The 17,860-nt window shown below is 43.3% G+C and overlaps 1 protein-coding gene across 2 annotated transcripts in view; it reads left to right on the top strand.

Annotated features, from left to right (window-relative positions):
• The window catches only part of Polr3g (RNA polymerase III subunit G), a 40,294-nt gene extending 23,916 nt beyond the window's left edge, over positions 1-16,378 (top strand). Inside the window, exons 5-8 of one of the 2 annotated variants that reach the window (XM_087634013.1) lie at positions 724-774; positions 5,257-5,339; positions 9,213-9,356; positions 14,090-16,378. In XM_087634013.1, coding sequence (XP_087490139.1) covers positions 724-774; positions 5,257-5,339; positions 9,213-9,356; positions 14,090-14,176 — 365 coding nt within the window. In that variant the 3' untranslated portion in view covers positions 14,177-16,378. 2 annotated transcript variants of the gene reach the window in all.
• The last annotated feature ends 1,482 nt before the right edge of the window (positions 16,379-17,860 follow it).

Genomic DNA, 17,860 nt, shown 5'->3' with positions numbered 1-17,860 from the left:
GAGCATCAGATTCCTGGGGCTGGAGTTACACGTGGCCGTAAGCCACACAGCATGGGTGCCAAAAACTGGACTTGGGTCCTCTGGAAGACCAGGAAGTGCTCTCACTACTGAGCCATCCCTCCAGACCCTTTGAATCTGTATTAAAAAAAGGAGGATAAGGATTGTAGAATACTGGGCTAGCATATATGAGGCCCTGAGTTAAATTCCTAGCACCCTCCAGAAAATTAAAAGTAAATAAATAAATTGTTTAGTTCATGCAACTGAAAACCATGCTTTGGGGAGAATTTACATGTTCACACTACTAGAAATTACTAGTTACTTGAAATTTTCAAATAATTATTAAAATTATTTTATGTCTTCTATATTGGGTTTACTTGCCTAAACTTTTGCAAAAAATAGTTACATAATATGTAAATATCAACCAACAACTTACAAGATGCAAATTATAATATTTTAAAAAGATTGTTATGATCTTGATAGTAACAGCCACAAAGAATTCTTGTAAGATTTTTTTTTCGAAGATACTTTATTGTACCATCTCAAAGCTGTTAATGAGTCTTCTGTACAGGAGAAACTGTGTTGTGGTGCATTCTGTGTCTATTGGTTTGGGTTGGTTAGCAAATGTTGCTGTCTTTGCATGAGCAGCTGTCACTGTGGTAAGTCGCTAAGTCCAGAGCCACCAGGGTCACTGAGACTTTTCTATCCTTTCTTTTGTGCACATAGATTGGAGAAGACTTCCAAGAGAGATGATGCCAAGGAAAAAGTGCAAAAAAGGTACGCTGACTAATGTGACCGGAGTCCAGCTTGACAAAAGTGTTGCTGAGATGGGGAATGCATAAGCCAAGCTCAGGTTGCGCTCAGTATTGCAAATTCTCTAAGTATGTCTGGCATTTTGATTATTTTGCTGGCCCTTAGTGGCTGCTGACTTTTAGACCTTCTATTTTCTTGAATGAATCTCATTCTTTCATTGTGAAGATTTGCTGTGCTAGCAAATTCTCTGTCTTAGTTGTAGAGATGAAGATTTTTATGATCTTACTGGCTCTATTCTACATTATTCCATGACACATTTTAAAATCAGGGGCACTGTTGACAGTTGTTCGCTGTTGGGGAAGGAGAGTCAGCCTTTAAGGATGTGGCCACCGTTGGTTGGGTTGACAAATTTGACTCAGTAGATTATTAAAAGAAGGACATAAAGTTGGGAAGGAGAACGTGAGTAGATTTAGGAGGAGCAAATGGGAGTGGGGAGGATGAGTAGAACAAAATACATTGTATATATTTATGAAATTCACAAAGAATTAGTAAACTATTTAATATTGTAGTTGAACCAGCATCAACGTATCCCCATCCAACTTACAAGTAAATGAGACTTAGACTATGGCTATTTTATTTGGCTTTGACAGTTACTTCGGGGGGGGGGGGGCAGGAGGGTAACCCCTGATTTGCTTTTGTAACTGTTGCCCTGGCTACTTACCCAGTGGTGGTCCCCAGATACCTGCTGTTTCTCCTAGGCGTGTCCATCCTTTCTCGTGGTGGCTTCTAGCAACAGACCAAACCTCACCATAATACTAAAAAGAAGACGTGTACTAGGAAAAATTAAAGAGTTGGTAAAAGAGTTTTATGTTAGAGAAAAAGATACAAAGTATATATTTTTGTTTGTTCTTTAATGATTCCATTTGATAAATAAGCGTATGTTATTGCCAGACACTGCCACAAGGAACACAGGGAGCCCATGTAGTTGGGACTATTCTTGCTTCTTAGAGCTTACAGTTAGGAGGAGGAACGACATAGGAGGGGCTGGGGGACGGCTTGGTCACTGAAGGGTCAGTAAAGGGTTACCTTAGTTCCGATCTCTGTTGCCCATGTAAAAAGTTTGGCACTGCTAAATCCGTCTCTAAAAGTCTGGGGCTTACTGGCCAGCCAGTCAGCATGCACGCGTACACACACAATATGAAACAAAAACATAGGTGCTTTTGGGAGGTCTGGGAACAGTTCTAAGGAAGCACAATGGATGAATCCATTACTGTCATGTACACATCCATTACACATTAAAACATGTAAGTGCAGAGATGTTACTGGGCCTGTGCTAGTGGGCCACCATCTGTAGCAGACTGGAAGTCTAAGAACGTACATCTCCGTTATCATTGGAGCTTCGTACATTACTCTTAGCACAGCCTCTGGTGACAAGGATTTCCATTTATTGTAAGACGAATCAACGATGACATTCTCTTTCCCCGTGTGTGCTAGGATTTTTAATTGTGCGTGTCTTTTTTTTTTTTTAAACTTTATTGCAGATGGTTGTGAACCACCATGTGGTTGCTGGGATTTGAACTCAGGACCTCTGGAAGAGCAGTCAGTGCTCTTAACCACTGAGCCATCTCTCCAGCCCAATTGTGCGCGTATTAGTTCCTTGTCTGTTCCTCGCAGTTGTGAAGGCCTCTGTAGATCTGCGTGAAGGTAGATAAGTCACAGAGGGCTCGAGCAGGGCAGAGGTTTGTGGAAGAACCAGCTTCTGATAGATACTGAAAGAAACAAGTTCAAGTATGTGCACACATGAAAAACAGATATTGTTAACCTGGCTGGAAAGTTGGCTCATCAGTCAAGAGCACTGACTGCTCTTCCTGAGGTCCTAAGTTCAATTCCCAGCAACCCCATGGTGGCTCACAACCATCTGTAATGGGTCCGATGCCCTCTTCTGGTGTGTCTGATGACAGAGACAGTGTACTCACAGACATTAAACAAACAAATCTTTAAAAAAAAGTATTGACTATGGAAATTTTTCATGTCGACATTTTAGGATTAAAAACAGTCTTTCTGATTTATTGGTGATTTGATGCCTCTGAATGTGAGCAGGTGCACAGAAAATCAGTATTAAAACCCAAGAAGGAAAGATGAGTGGTACTGAATCTGGGACTCACCTTTTTAGTAAAAAATAGTAACTGGGCCTGAAAGGAAGTCTGAGGTTAAGAGTGATCCTGATTCATGAGAGGACCAGAGTTCAGAGCCCAGAGGACTCAGGGGATGCATTGTGTCTGTAACTCCAACTCCCAAGGATCCAATACCACCTTCTGGCCCCCGCACCACACCCATACACACCCAAATAAAAAGTAAAATATTTTTAATGAAATAATTTTTGTATATATTTCTATGTGATCAACTTCAGTGGTATTCACCTCGTTGTTGTATATATTATGAAATTAAATAACTTCCTAAAACGTGCTTAGAGAAAAAAACTTTATAGTGTGAGTAGATCACATTCTTAGCTAACAGTTGTTAGCAGTGTTACTGAGCTCTTGGTCATATATGATCCTATGCTTTGAGGACTTAACTATAACAGCCCTTGCCTTCCAGGAAGACAGCAGAAGTTCTAAGTTATCCACCATTTAATGTTAGGTTATTTTCCCCCAGACTTCACTCATTCAACAGCTCTGAAGTCACCATCTTTCGTAGTCAGGGTTCCTATTGCTGCAACAAAACACCATAACTAAAAAGCAAATTAGGAAGGAAAGGATTTATTTGGCTGACAGTTCCAGAGTACAGTCCATCGCTGGGGGAAGCCAGGACAGAAACTCAAGCAGGGCTGGAACCTGGAGCTGATACAGAGGCCACGGCTTGCTCCAGCTCTGCCCCCTGTAGCACAGAACTCATCTCCTGGGCTCCGGCTGGCTCCCCCACTGCTTGCTGCTGTTCCTAGTTATTGTCCCATGGTGCTGGCCTCTGAAACTGCTGGGGTTTCTCACTGCGGCGAGACTCTACTCTCACGTATAGCTGGTTATGATCACTGCTGATTTCTTAGTGCCAGTAATGCTAAGGTTTCTAAGTCAAAATAGCGAATGGCCCTGACAGAGCCTTCAGTCTTCCCTCTTCCTCTTCTAAAGTGCTCTCAACGTCAGTATTTTCGGAGCTTCCACAGAATATCCGACAGAACTCTTAATACTCAATGGCTTTTCGAGCCCCAAGTTCCAGAGTCATTCCATAATCCTCCTGAAAACACAGGTCAGGTCTGTCAGGGTACCCCATTACCCTGGTACCAACCGTTATCTTAGTTAGGGTTCCTAACTAAGGAACTGTGAGGACACCATGACCAAGGCAACTCTTATAAAGACTAACATTTAATTGGGGCTGCTTTACAGTTTCAGAGGTTTAGTCATTTATCTTCATGGCAGGAAGCACGGCAGCTGGCAGGCAGACATGGTGCCGATGAAGCTGCGAGTTCCACATCTTAATCTGAAGGCAGCCAGGAGGCTTGATTCTACACTGGGCAGAACTTAAGCAGCACCTCCCCCTCTCCCCCCCCCCCCTCTCTCTCACACACACACACACACACTTTAAGGTCATATATACATATATATACATATATATACATATATGTGTAAACTTAAAGCCCACCTCCATGAGACGCACTTCCTCCAACAAGCCACTCCTACTCCAACAAGCCACACCTCCTAGTAGTGCCACTCCCTATGGCTCAAGCATTTAAACACTTGAGTCTATGGGAGCCATACCCATTCAAACCACCACAGTCAGTGACTCTTCGTTTTAAGGATTTAAGTCCACCAGTTATGGGTCATCTACCGTGGCCTGAAAATCCTTTGTGTGTTGAGTGTTCATCTTTAACACAATCATTCATGTCATGAGAGTCGTTTATGGCTAATAAGAGTTCCTTGGTAAGCGGCAGAGTCTTCCTGGGAAGTGATTCTTCGTTACCTGCTGTTTTAGAATAATCTGGAAATGAAATATTTTGCTTAGAGTAAAACAGATTGTGGGTCTTAAAGCTTGTTGAAACATTTCCTGACACTGCTGTGAAGTGACCAGCTAACCATTTCAGTCTTCACCCAAGACAGTTCTTGTGAACATCAGGTGCAAGCTCGTTCCTAGCCCTTTGTCCTTAGCCGGGGCAGGTTTAACCTGCCCTTCCGTCACACTGCTTGTGTTAAAATGGACTTCAGTGATGGACGAGTGGCCAAGAAATCTTTGCGGGGCTTGTTATTCTAGTGTTTCTGTCTCAAGTGATGTGATAGCAGATTTTTTTCTCTAATGATATTAATGGTGAGACTAAAGTTTCGGTGCTTAGTTAAAACATACCTGGTCATAGTCTTAATAACATCACGCACAGTGACGAAGTCACTATCATTGGCTCAGAGCAAGTGACGTTGCTGTCCTGTATGCCATAGAACTGCACTGCAGAACTTAGGAGCCACCACCCCTGCTCTCTTTCCCCAGAAGAAAATCTGTTAACAGATTGTGCTTTCCTTATAGCGGATCCAAAATCCAAAGCAGCCAAAGCCACAAGCAAGGGTACTACCCTCATGAATTCCACAGATGTGTTGAAAAAGATCGAGGTAAGTTTATAGTTATAAATGTGAACTGGAAAAATACAAAAGGCTGTACTGCCTCTTCCCCCACCTTTCTGCCGTCTCCTTCTACTAATGTGGATTTGGCAGAAGAGAGGCCAGTGCTTAAGTTAGGCTTGCGCTTTGCTCTGAGGGAGGTGTAGAGAAAGGACTCTCCATCTGAGCCAGGGCTCCTGCTGTCTGGTCTCCTGCCCTCTGGTCTGACCCACACTCTTGTAAGCTCCGCCCACAGCCCCAGGCCTTCTTTTCGGTGTACCCTTACCTCCCCATTGTGTTGGATTGTGGCAAGGGGGAGGGGAGACATGTGAGCAGAGTTCCTGTGATTCTTAGGGAAAGTCCGCCTTTCCCTTTGTTGGTGCGTGGCCCTTTTACCTCTCCCCCAACCCAGTATTTTGGAATATAAATAGAAGGCTTTATTGAGGCAATGTTGACATTCTCTGGAATTTGTCTATCATTAATCAATACGAACAGTTTTGGTTAGTAGCTTGAGACTCTTCCCTGCCTGTAGCATGTATTTTCTTGTTGTAGACTCCACAACTTCCTATTTCATATATTCTTTCAGAAATACTTTATTCACAAAAAGTAAGAAACTTCCTTCGGTCGTGTTTTTAAATCTTTAAGCATTATTTTCTTGTTTTATATGGATGAGTGTTTGCTGTATGGATGGATGGATGGATGGATGGGTACCACATGTGTACCTGGTGTCCATGGAGACCAGAAGAGGGCTCTTAGCTGCTGAGCCAGCCTGAGTCAGTGAGGAACATGCTAATGCCACACTTTTGCGTTTTCGTTTTATTGCTCAACAGAATGTCATAGGCACAGCTCCACATACTGTCCAGAGCTCCCTCACTCGGCCATCAGCACTGTGAGGATGAACTGTAGTTACTTAATAACGCCATTGATATGCTACTGAAGAACATTGTTCCTTCTGCTGTTTGGCTGTTACGAATAAGCTGAGAATTTATAATAAGTATGTCACATGAGTATTTCACATGAGTAGAGTAGTTTTTAGGTTTAAAATATGTGCTTACAATATCAACCAACCAGACACCCTCAGAGCTCCCAGGGAGTAAACCACCAACCAAAGGGTGCACATAGAGCGACCCATGGTCCAGCCACGTATGTAGCAGAGGATGGCCTTGTTGGGCATCAATGGGAGGAGAGGCCCTTGGTCCTGTGAAGCCTCGATACTCCAGTTAGGGGAATGTCAGGGAGGGAGGCAGGAGGGCGTGGGTGGGAGGGGGAAGCATCCTCATAGACGAAAGGGAGGGGAAGTGGGGGAGGGGAAACTGGGAAAGGGGATAACATTTGAAATATAAATACATAAACTATCCAATAAAAAACACACGTGCTCACTGGCATCTTTGGCACAGCTGCTTGACGGGAAGATCCGAATTTTACTGATTTCCTTTCTGGACAGTGCTTGAGCCGGATGATAGCGTGGCCAAAATCTAAAATTTGGAAGTCAGTGAAGGATAAGTGGTAACTAGGTAGAGTGACAGATTGAATGTGTCTGGTCATGCCTGCTCGGAAAGGTGGGACAACCCCCCGGGGGCACATACAGTACCCTATGGATTGGCCTTCACTTGGGTGTGGTTTTCCTTGGGACAAACTGCGCCTCCTTGGTGCTTACCTTTGCCACCTTTTCCAGAACATTCCAAACACAGAAATCTTAATGTGTTTATAATTTTATAGCAGTGGTTGTTTCTGGTTGTCTCCAACTAAAGCAGCTTCGTGTATCATGATGGCTGCCTCTCTGGGTAGAGGTAGCAGCATTAGGTCAGGTCTCAGAGCAGTGACAGATGCACCTTCCTTCCGTGTTACCTGAGGGAGGGGGCTCTTTGCGTGTCCAGTGTCTAAGCTAGAACTGCTCTCGGTCTGCATTTTATCTCCTCTCCTGATGTGAGTCCTTCTCTCCTTATACCTGCACAGTCAGCCTGAGTACGAAAGACTAAAGACAAAATCGTTAGCTTGTGGAAGGAACAAAGTAACTACACAGCGTGTGTCCCTGGGATCATAAGAAAAGTCTTGAACAGCTTCTGTCTCACTCTACTGACATGCATGGTTGGCTGTTGTGGTAAAGATGAGGCTATTTGCTTCGGCCGTGTGATATGGCAACAGTAGAAATACAGTCTTTGGTCCTTACAGCACAGTGAACAAATGCTGTACTTTCAATAGTACAGTTGTGGCTTTTTTTTTAAAATAAAACAATTGTTTGTAATTTTGAGATAATCAGTGACTTTTTAAAAAGATAATAGAGCCTACTTTCACAACAGAAAATAAATATTTCAGTTCCATTATAATCGTATTTAATTGTAGCCATTTTTACCTATGATCAAGTTAAAACAGAAAAGACATATCTTAATATTAATGTAGCTTATTTTGTATGTGTGTATGTGTGTGTGTGTCTGTCTGTCTGTCTTAGATGTTTCAAAAGGTTTATGAAAATTTGGGTTACTTAGGATTTTCCAAGAAGATGGCCAGCTGGGAAGTGTACACATGGTATTGTCAGAGTAACCACCGAGGAAGCGCAACAGTTGTTATTAGAGTGAGATAGCCTACATGTGTACTCTTCTTGGTTCTAATTTGTTCTGTCTGAGTGAGGTCAATTGCAAGCAATATTGCTTGAATTTAATTTAAAATTGAGTCTTGCGAGCTGGAGAGCTGGCTCTGTAGATAAGACGTTGACTGGGTTAGCATAGTGTCTGATGTCCCAGGCCCCAGCATGCACACAGAAGCCAGAAGGACACGGCAGCAGCCTATAATCCCAGCACGTGGGAGACGGAGAGAAGGAGGAGTCCCTAAGGCAAGCAATGGGCTGGCAAAACTAGCCAGAACCTGCCTCGATAAATGAAATGGAGCGTGGGTGAGGAGGGCATCCAGTGTCACTTTCCAGCCTCCACATGCGTGTTCAAATGCATGAACACATTAATATACACACGTGCATTCTACACACGCATAAACATTCTAAATTCGTTCATTTACACTGGATTTGGTTAATGTGATCTTCAGTTTAAATTAGAATTAAAATAATCTTTAAAATGAACATTTAGGGAGAACAGCCAAGTTGGATGTAAAATATGACTTATGTTTGTGGATAATCAGCAAAGCCTTAAGGAGTAATAGAGCCTACCTATACCTTAGCTCACTGCTCTTCTAATTACCGTTAGTGATAATCAGAAACTAGCTCATAGGAAGCTTTCATTATGAATATGCAAAATTATTGCTGTGCCCCTCTCCCAGAAAACCTGTGAAATTCTGTCCCTTGTGCAAAGTGAGGGTCACCAAACTGAGCGAACAGAGACGGTCATAAAATGAGGTCATTTCTATCAACTGAAAAAATGATTGGTAGTAACGAGGCATTTGTAAAATCGAAACTGTAGTGTGGTGTCCAGCACATGGTTTTCCAGGTAGACAGCGAGAGACACCCAGAGGCCAGAGCCTTTCCAACTCTGTTTCCCCTTTTGAGTTGCTAATACCTGCCAGCGTGTTCAGTGATGTCTCTTCATCTCCTTTTCACAACCTTGTATCGTGAAACAGAGGTTCTTGGCAGTGGGACGTAATGAAAGACAGAGGGGACAGGAGTAGCATAAAGTAAATTATGTCAAGCATTTTAGGAGCAGGTTGGATAGGAACCTTGAAAAGAAGGCACGGTGGATTAGGACTCTAACCCCAGTGTAGCTGAGGGAGACCAGTGATAAAGAAACAGAACTGAAGAGTGGCTGTTGCTTTAAGGGCTGGTGGCTGCCCCTTCCCTGAGAGGTGGGAGGTCAGCCAGTGGGCCAGCATGTTAATCTAGCTCTTCTTTGGAGGTTGGGTGCACAAATCAAAGATGTGGATTAACGAATCTCATTTTATCAGGAACTGGAAAGGAGAGGCGAGGGTGAAAGGTCGGATGAAGAAAACGACGAGAAAGAAGGGAGCAAAGAGAAAGAGAAAGATGAGGAGGAGGATGGCGAAGAAGATGCAGAACAGGAGGAGTATGATGAAGAGGAACAAGAGGAGGTAAAAGTCTGTCTGAGGATGATAAGAGTCTGTTACCTAACCTTAAAGAGTAGCTGTGGCATGGGGCATGTGATGTCGGTCGGCAAATAAAACCTCGGCCACAGTCCTAGCACTCAAGGATGACTGGGAGGAGTTTGACGAGCTGGGGCCATAACATGGTGAGACTTTGTCTTAAAAACAAAACAGAAAAAAAATTTATAGAATTGGAAATATATTTCCATCACTGGCATCAGTTGCTTGGTATAAAATGATAACACAAAATTAAAACAAGGAGATCAAAGTAACCAGATCAACATCTTCTGCAAGCAAGGACTTCAGGAACTCACTGAGAGTAGTACAATTCATACTTACCAACATAAAATTGAGGTACCAAAGGGCTTAGGCACAAAGACCTAGAAGGACATCCCTGCAGGGCCATCGCGGCTTGGAATTCCTGGTTTTTAGAAACATGGTATGTTTGAAAAGCTGCAGTCAGTCAAGGTGTGTGGGCAGGGCGACATGGTTATCTTGACCTCTTGAGGACTGGAGAGACTTCTAGGGTAAGCAAACCTAGCGTGAGATCGTTTACTTTCCTCTCTCTACCCGGAGCGTCCAGCTGTGGAGTATTTGTTATATTCTCTGACCATGTTGTATGAAGCTCTGTGTTCTTTTGCAATGTATATAATTAGTATGCATGTATAATGTATATAATTAGTATGGATGTATAGTCGTCTGCTTACAAATGGTTGGCCAACTGCTAAACCCACCTGTTAAATGATTTTCAGTGGAGGGTTTTTTAAAGAACCATTTTTATTTTATGTGTATGATGGTTTGATTACATGAATGTATATGTACCATGTGCATGCTTGGTGCCCACTGAGTCCAGAGGGTATTAGAGCCCCTGGTACTGGATTAGAGGAGGTTGTGTGCTACCGCAGTGTGGGTGCTGGGAACTGAACCGGGGACCTCTGTCGGAGCGGCAGATGCTTTGAGGTACCGAGTTATCTCTCCAACCTTGCCAGTCAGGTCCTGAATACCTCTCCTTTGTCCCCACCTTTGTTTTTTGGTCCCTCTTTCATTTCCTGTGCTGATGTGACTGTTGCCATGACACTTCTGATGCCTGGCTTTGCCTGCTTACTTCTCTCCCTGATCTCTTTCTCTACATTGCTTAGCCCTGCCACACCCTCCACCCTTTCTCCGTCTTTCCAGCATAGACTGGGGACTGAAATACCGTTCCTCTTCTCTGATGTCTGTCCCTTCTTCCCATCAGACCTGCTTAGGTCACAGGTTAGGCTCCCACTTAAAGCCACTAGCCCTGTCTTGCAGGCTAACACCTTCTCTGTGCCACCTGTTAAGTTGCCTTTCTACAGGATCCTTGAATCTTCCGTGTCCTTCACTCGTAGCCAGTGCTGGCAGCTTCACAAAGAAAATAAAACCTTTGTAGGACATACTCCTCTACCTTCAGGTTCAGTGATGCCCACTCACATGCATGTGCGTGCGTGCACACACACACACACACACACCCTAATCAGTGGAAGAGGGCTACCTTACCCTATATGATGAGCTGCCCCGCCCTTTTGAAACAGTACTTGAGTTATTTCCTTTGCACAGTTTCAGCATGTTCCTGTGTGTGTGTTTGCTCTGTTCGTGATTGTGAGCATGCTCTCGCCTCCGTCTTGTGCCCACCCGACCTGCCTGTGGCAAAGCTTCAGAAGCTGGCGTTGGCTCTTGTTGCTCTTCAGAAGCTAGTTCTCAATTCCGTGCCGTCCACCTCGTTACTAAGTCACCACTGACACTTTTCAGCTCCCACTTCTCTTGGCTTTTCTGTAGCATTTAATGCTTCTGCAAAACGTAAGCTAATTCTGTTGTTAAAGTATTATTTCCCCTACGTAAACGGCTTGCATCATGTAATGCAAGCACATATTGCGTGACAGGCCGTACCACAGCTGCCAAGGTTGCCTCCCTTCATTTTTAGATAGAATGCTTCTCGTTTTGCATCTGTTTCTTGCACCTTTTTGTGGCATCTGTCGTTCTCTTCTCTCTGTTCTTTTGAGTCTCGGCATTCTTCACGACTCTGTATCAAACCTGTGTTTTCTGTATTCAGTCACTCTGGCTATGGTGTCCTTACCACAGTCCCTTCACATCGAATGTCACATTGAAGTATGTGCTTGACTTATGCTTGGCCAAGAGAGAAGAAGTCATTCTCCCCTCATGGAGATAAACAAGAAAGGCAACAGCGATAGTACAGTGGATAATTCTATTCTGTGGAGCAGGGTGCTATGAGGACACAAACCAGGCACCCACACCTAATTTCAGTACTTGGGAGGTGGAGTCAGGATTATCAGAAGTTCAAGGTTATCTTCAGCTACGTAACAAATTTCAGACCAACCACAAACTCTGAGTCAGTCAAAAATAAAAAAAAGATAACTTGTAAGATCTAGAGAGTCAGTGAGGAGGTCAAGGCGAGGAAGCAGACTGTGTGTGTGTGTGTGTGTGTGTGTGTGTGTGTTGGCAAGACCTCACTGTAGGCCGGTTGTTTGGAATGCACAACACAGCACAGTGGCTTCAAATTTGCAGCAGCTCTTCTCTGTATGTCGGACTCCTGTGTGTTGTTTGAGCCACTATGTTTTGATGGCACCCACTTTCTTTGAGTCTGGATCATGTGTGTCAAGATTTACTCATAACAATTACAAGCTCATGGACTAGGGTGGCAGAGCACACCTTTGATCCCAGCACTCTGAACGCAAAACTCACTTGATCTACAGAAAGATTCCGGGCAGCTGGGGTGACGTGGCCATACTGTAATGGAGCAAACAAGCAGATTTTGGTAGTTTGAGAGCTGTCAAGTAGGCCTCAGTGAAGCAGAGCTCCAGAGAGTAGGTTTAAATCCATACGTTTATATGTCTGTAGTTCATTACAAAGCAAAGTGGGAGAGAATGTGGCTGGGAATAGAAAGGGGGCTCCCTTAGAGGCCTTGTAACTTGAAAGTTCTACTCTTTGGTCTTATTCATTGAAATCTCATGGTAATTACCTTACTCATTGAGCTGAGTTGATAAATACTTCATTTTACTAAGGACGGTGGAGTATTTCATCTGCTAACACATCTGTGTTAGATAAAGACAACACTTCTTTTGCTGGTGATGGTTTGAGTATTCAGCTTAAGAATGACTCTGGAACTCAGTGGAGAGACAAGAGGCACTCCGCCCACCAGGCTCAGCGGGCTGTGAAATGTTATTCCTGAACAGCATTGCTAAAATCTCTGTTAGCACCTGAGTCACCAAGCCTTTGGGATAAGTACCCTGGCTACAGTACATGCCACTTGCTTGACTATGAGTGCCAGGGTTTCTCTTCCTTGCTCCTGGGCGGGAATGCATTTGCTCGTGCTTTTCTTCACTCAGAGTGAAGGCCTCGTTTTCTAGGTGGCTTCCTTCAAACGCTCTGCCAACCACTCCCGCCCTACAACAAAGACCCCAGGCTCCAACTTGGTGTCCAGGCATTTATGGATTTCTTGGCACCAGAGAAGCCAGACCAATTTTATGGAACTGCAAAGGGTTTGTGTTGGATGCATAAACTTGCAGGATTTTGGAAAGAGAAAGTAATATAAAATACACAAATGTGCATATATATTTAGATGTTTATAAAGAAAAACTCTAAGATAAAGCTGGTTTTTCAAAAGCTGTTTTTTGAGAATGTCATCTGTTTCCACTGTAAATTGTAGAAATGTGGAAATTTTGGGGGAGAGGGTCTGGGGAGTACAACAGGGTCTTGCTATCTCTGTAGTCCAGGATGGCTTTGACCTCTGCCATTCTCTCTGCTCTGTCTTTTTAGTGCTGGGATTACAGGTGTGAGCCACTATGCTTCTCCTGCATAGCTAATTTTCCACTCATGTTTTTCATATATACGTCAGATCCCTGCCTGTCGGTCCTTGACCTCCCATCCCTCAGTCTACCCTGGATCATAGTCAAGGAAGTCCTCAGCATTATTCTATCCCAGTGTGGACACAAACGTGAGGGCTCTTTGACACCACAGGGTCGTTACCCTCAGTGTGAGCAAATATATAACCACTGTTAAACTTTGATTGATTCAAAAATCTCTGTTACAAACCCATGCACTGCAACTAACTGTCCGAGAAATCTTGATCTGTTTATATTCAAATGGATTTTTGATTTTTGGATAGAAGGCGTACATACTTTTGTAGCCTTAAGGACTCAGCCAGAAGCCAAGAAGTCATGGAAGAATGGAATGTGGTTTCCCATAGACTTGGGCTGGAAGGAGACTGTGTCTTGATAGGAAAGGAAAGTCCCTCTGCTGGGGCCATTAAGCTTTGTGACTTCATGCCTGGGTTCTAGTGCAGGGTAAAACTATTGATGAAAACACTTCTTTCATGGGCTCAAGGAATGCTTAGTGTTTGAGCTCCTTAAACCCTGAATCGCTCCACCAAGGAGCGCTGTGCAGGGTGTTCCTGCTGAGGTGGAATCACAGCCTTTTCTCAGCTGGTCAGCACCTGAGCACAGTAGAAAATGGCCCTTAAAAGAAAGCGAGACTGGTCAAAATGTGTGAAAACTGCTTTTGAAAAAGGAGAGCACTCACAAGCGAAAAACTTTCTATACAAGTCTTCTGGGTTTTCTTTTAACCTCAACTTGGTACTTGTAAACTACAGGGATATTCTTTTTTGCGTGTGTTGTGTTGTGTTGTATTCTTAAGTGGTGCACCCTAATCACTTTACTGACTGAGACATCCATCCCTTCACTTAGGAGAATGACTACATTAACTCCTACTTCGACAACGGGGATGATTTTGTGGTAGACAGCGATGACAACATGGACGAAGCCACCTACTAGCCACGACAGTCTCCAGATGTTTTGCAGATACAGCTTTGAGCATTTGGATGGACTTGATTTTGAATAAGGATTAAGTCCGTATTTTCTGTTGTTCAGTGTTCTGTCTGACAAATTCATATCCAACTCTTCAGAATGACGTTGTGTTTACACCGTGTGACCTTACTCCATTACCTCTGCCACATCTCTGATTATGCGATGCAGTCGTGGGGTTCTTTGGCTTTTGTTTGCTCTGGATTTGAGTGTTTCTCCAGAGATTTAGCATTATTCGGTCTGCGTGTTCGGTTGAAAAAGGTCACTGTGGCTCACCTGCTGACCGGTGGTAACCGTGTATTTCTATTAATACTGCACATGGGGCACTTTAAAAACAGACTGACAATGGTGTTTCTTACCCGAGACATTCTGTTTCATCATGCTGTGACCTTGTAAACGTACCTGAGTTCTTAACAATACAAACTTAGGAGATGAGAGTTTTACTGATAGAAAACAGGCTCTCGGCAAACACCAGTGACCTGGATGAAGTCCATTTCACTTACATCTCAACCACAACAAAGCCTGTCACATGGGTGGAAGGTTATCAGGGCTTGGCCGTGGAGATAACTCCAAGCCATACAGTATTCAGTGTGTGAATTAATAATTCTACTGTAGTAAGTCTGACATTTTCAACTTGGTGGGCCTATGGGGGGAAAATCCCTGAGACATACTGCTTAATTCTGGACTTAACTAGAAATAAGTCCTATAATGGTGTGTGTGTGTGTGTGTGTGTGTGTGTGTGTCTGTGTGTCTGTGTGTCTGTGTTTGAATATGATGAAGGGCTATGCCCTTCCTTGTCTTTCACAAGATTCATAAACTTCAAGTAAATTATATGTAATCACGTAAAATGAACTCAGGTCATTTTGAAATTATGATTGATTCTTCTTGTTTTAACTTACAGGGTGACTCCCCTGCAGTTTCATATTTTGCAGGAGAAAATTTCCAGAACCTTTCACCTCGAGGGCTTTTTAACATGCCAAAGATTTACATAGTGTACATCTCAAAACTTAAAATATTAAAAGTACTTGCCTACAGGACAGAAATCATTTTTTCCCATTGGGGAGACTTGTTACTCATTAACCTCTGCCCTGGAAACTGGAGCCCTGCTTTTTCTCTCAGGATCAAGTGATATTAACTTAAGTTTGTGTGCCTTAGTTTATCCACTTGTAAACAATTTCCTATAAAAATTTATAGGAAAATTTGTAGTGTTTAGACACTAACCAGAATTGACCAAATATGCTGTCTTTTATGTTACAGAAACAATCATGTCTTAAGTTTTACTTTTGCTCTGTAAGAAATTGTACTGTAGAAAGTGAAATAGTTATGAGAACAGTTTCCTGTTGAGCTATAATTTTCCAATCTTGAATCTGTGTTAGAAACCGTAGTTTATTTGTGTGAGCTGGAGAAATTCCAAAATTGCTCTCTCAGGTAAAGGACTACTTTGAATGGCAATGCCTCCTCGGTATTTCCTGAGGGGTGTGAGGCCCATCTTGACAGTGTAATGCAGGTGACTTACCGCAGTTCCCAGGAGCTTATAAAAATGTGGTAAGATTCTGAGTAGAAAACAAGTCTTGAAAGCTTCGGTGTGTTGGGAAACTTACGTAAAGTTTTTAGTTACGGCAAATGCTGTTATTTGGGAATAAAAAGTACTTTATTCTCTAACATTTGGTACCAGGGCCAAACAAGATCCCATTCATAGACACTCTCTGGTTCTGTTTCCTTCCATTATTACAAACCCGCACATAACTCGTCAAATCGGGGAGCTGCATTGGCGGCGACGTCTTCCCTAGTTTCCAGTGTGTCTTCCCGGTGTGTTCCTACCACCCAGAGGGAAGCTTTTGCACAGGATCGACTCTGGAACCCCTGGCCTCTCTTTTAAGGGTAACCATCCTCATTTGAAAGATCAGTTTACAATTTTGAACATACTAATTTTGGGAAAAGATGAGACATTCCAGGCTGCTTGATTACCATAAGTCTTGTTCTCTTTAGCTGTAAGTCTATGAAATTACTTTGTAGATAGCTTCTTAATAGTTAGATAAGAGTACTTACTGAGACTGGTAATAAAGTATCTTTAACATTATCACAAATAAAACTAGTTGCTACGTGCTGAATTTCTGTATTTGTTTACACATATGAAGTGAAAAAAAATAAAATTTTGGCTTTGAATACCAAGATGGTTTATAGTGAACATTTATTTGGTAGAGAAAACAAGTTAATTCTGATTTTTGTAAAAAAAAAAAACTATTTATTTTATATATGTGAGTACACTGTCACTCTCTTCAGACACACCAGAAGAGGGCAATGGACCCCATTACAGATGGTTGTGAGTCATGTGGGTGCTGGGATTTGAACTCAGGACCTCTAGAAGAGCAGTCAGTGCTCTTAACCGCTGAGCCATCTCTCCAGCCCTCAATTCTGCTTTTCTTTTTCTGCTAAAGTAGCTATTCATTCAATGGGGATGGCTGTAGAACACCACCACCAACACACACACACACACACACACACACACACACACACAACACACACACACAATACACACACACCACACACACCACACATACACACACACCACACACACACACACCACACACACACACACACACACACACCACACACATACACACACACACACCACACATACACACATACCACACACAGCACACACACACACACCATACCACACACACACACACCATACCACACACACACACACCACACACATACACACACACCACACATATACACACACACAGCACACACACACCACACAGCACACACACACACACACCACACACACACACCACACACACACCACACATACACACACACACCACACACACACACACAGCACACACCACACACACACACACCACACACCACACATACACACACCACACACATACACACACCACACACACACACAAAAGAAAACCCTTGCCTTTATTTGGCAGGGAGAATGTGCTCACTGTTCTCTTGAACAGTTGTTGGAAAACGCCAAAGCACCAGGACTGCTGTCCCTCTTTCCTTCAGCACCTTCACCGTGACAAGTGTCAGAGCAATTGTAAGCACTACTTTAAAATGGAAAGGATATATGGGAAACTTAGTCTCCCCTGAAAACTCTCAATTATGATTCATGTCGGGGGGGGTGCTGTATCTGTATGTGGTGTACATCTGAGTGTTCATGTGCGCTAGCTAGCCTTGCTCTACTACTCTTCATTCTGAGGGACCATCAATCCCACAGGGTTGTGTGGCCAGTGAGCCAGAGGGACCTTCTTGCCTCTCCTGCGCAGGGATGGATTGCAGCTTTTTACTGGGGTGCTGGGGATCTGAACTCGGGGTCTCATGCTTCAGCAGACTCTTCACCGATTGCATCTTCCCGTGTTCCCAAGATTAGTATTCTTGAACAGCATTTTTGATGTATAAAAAATTACAATTAAAGACCATCTCATGAGACCGACTCAGCTCTATAGGCATGGCCTGGATTTACCAAGCCTTACCCAAAACAACCCCTCTCCATCATTTATCCAATATTTGTTATTCTATGTCCTACAAGTTACTGAGTAGATACAGTGTAGAGTAGGCAATCTGAATTCATAAATGTGGCAGTTTGTGTCCTCCCAGCTGTGGACTCAACTGGCTGTGACTGCCCTGGTG

This window comes from Rattus norvegicus, chromosome 2 (genome assembly GCF_021556685.1).
Source record: "Rattus norvegicus strain SHRSP/BbbUtx chromosome 2, alternate assembly SHRSP_T2T, whole genome shotgun sequence".
Classification (NCBI taxonomy): Eukaryota; Metazoa; Chordata; class Mammalia; order Rodentia; family Muridae; genus Rattus; species Rattus norvegicus.
This window is presented reverse-complemented; position numbering and strand designations above follow the sequence as displayed.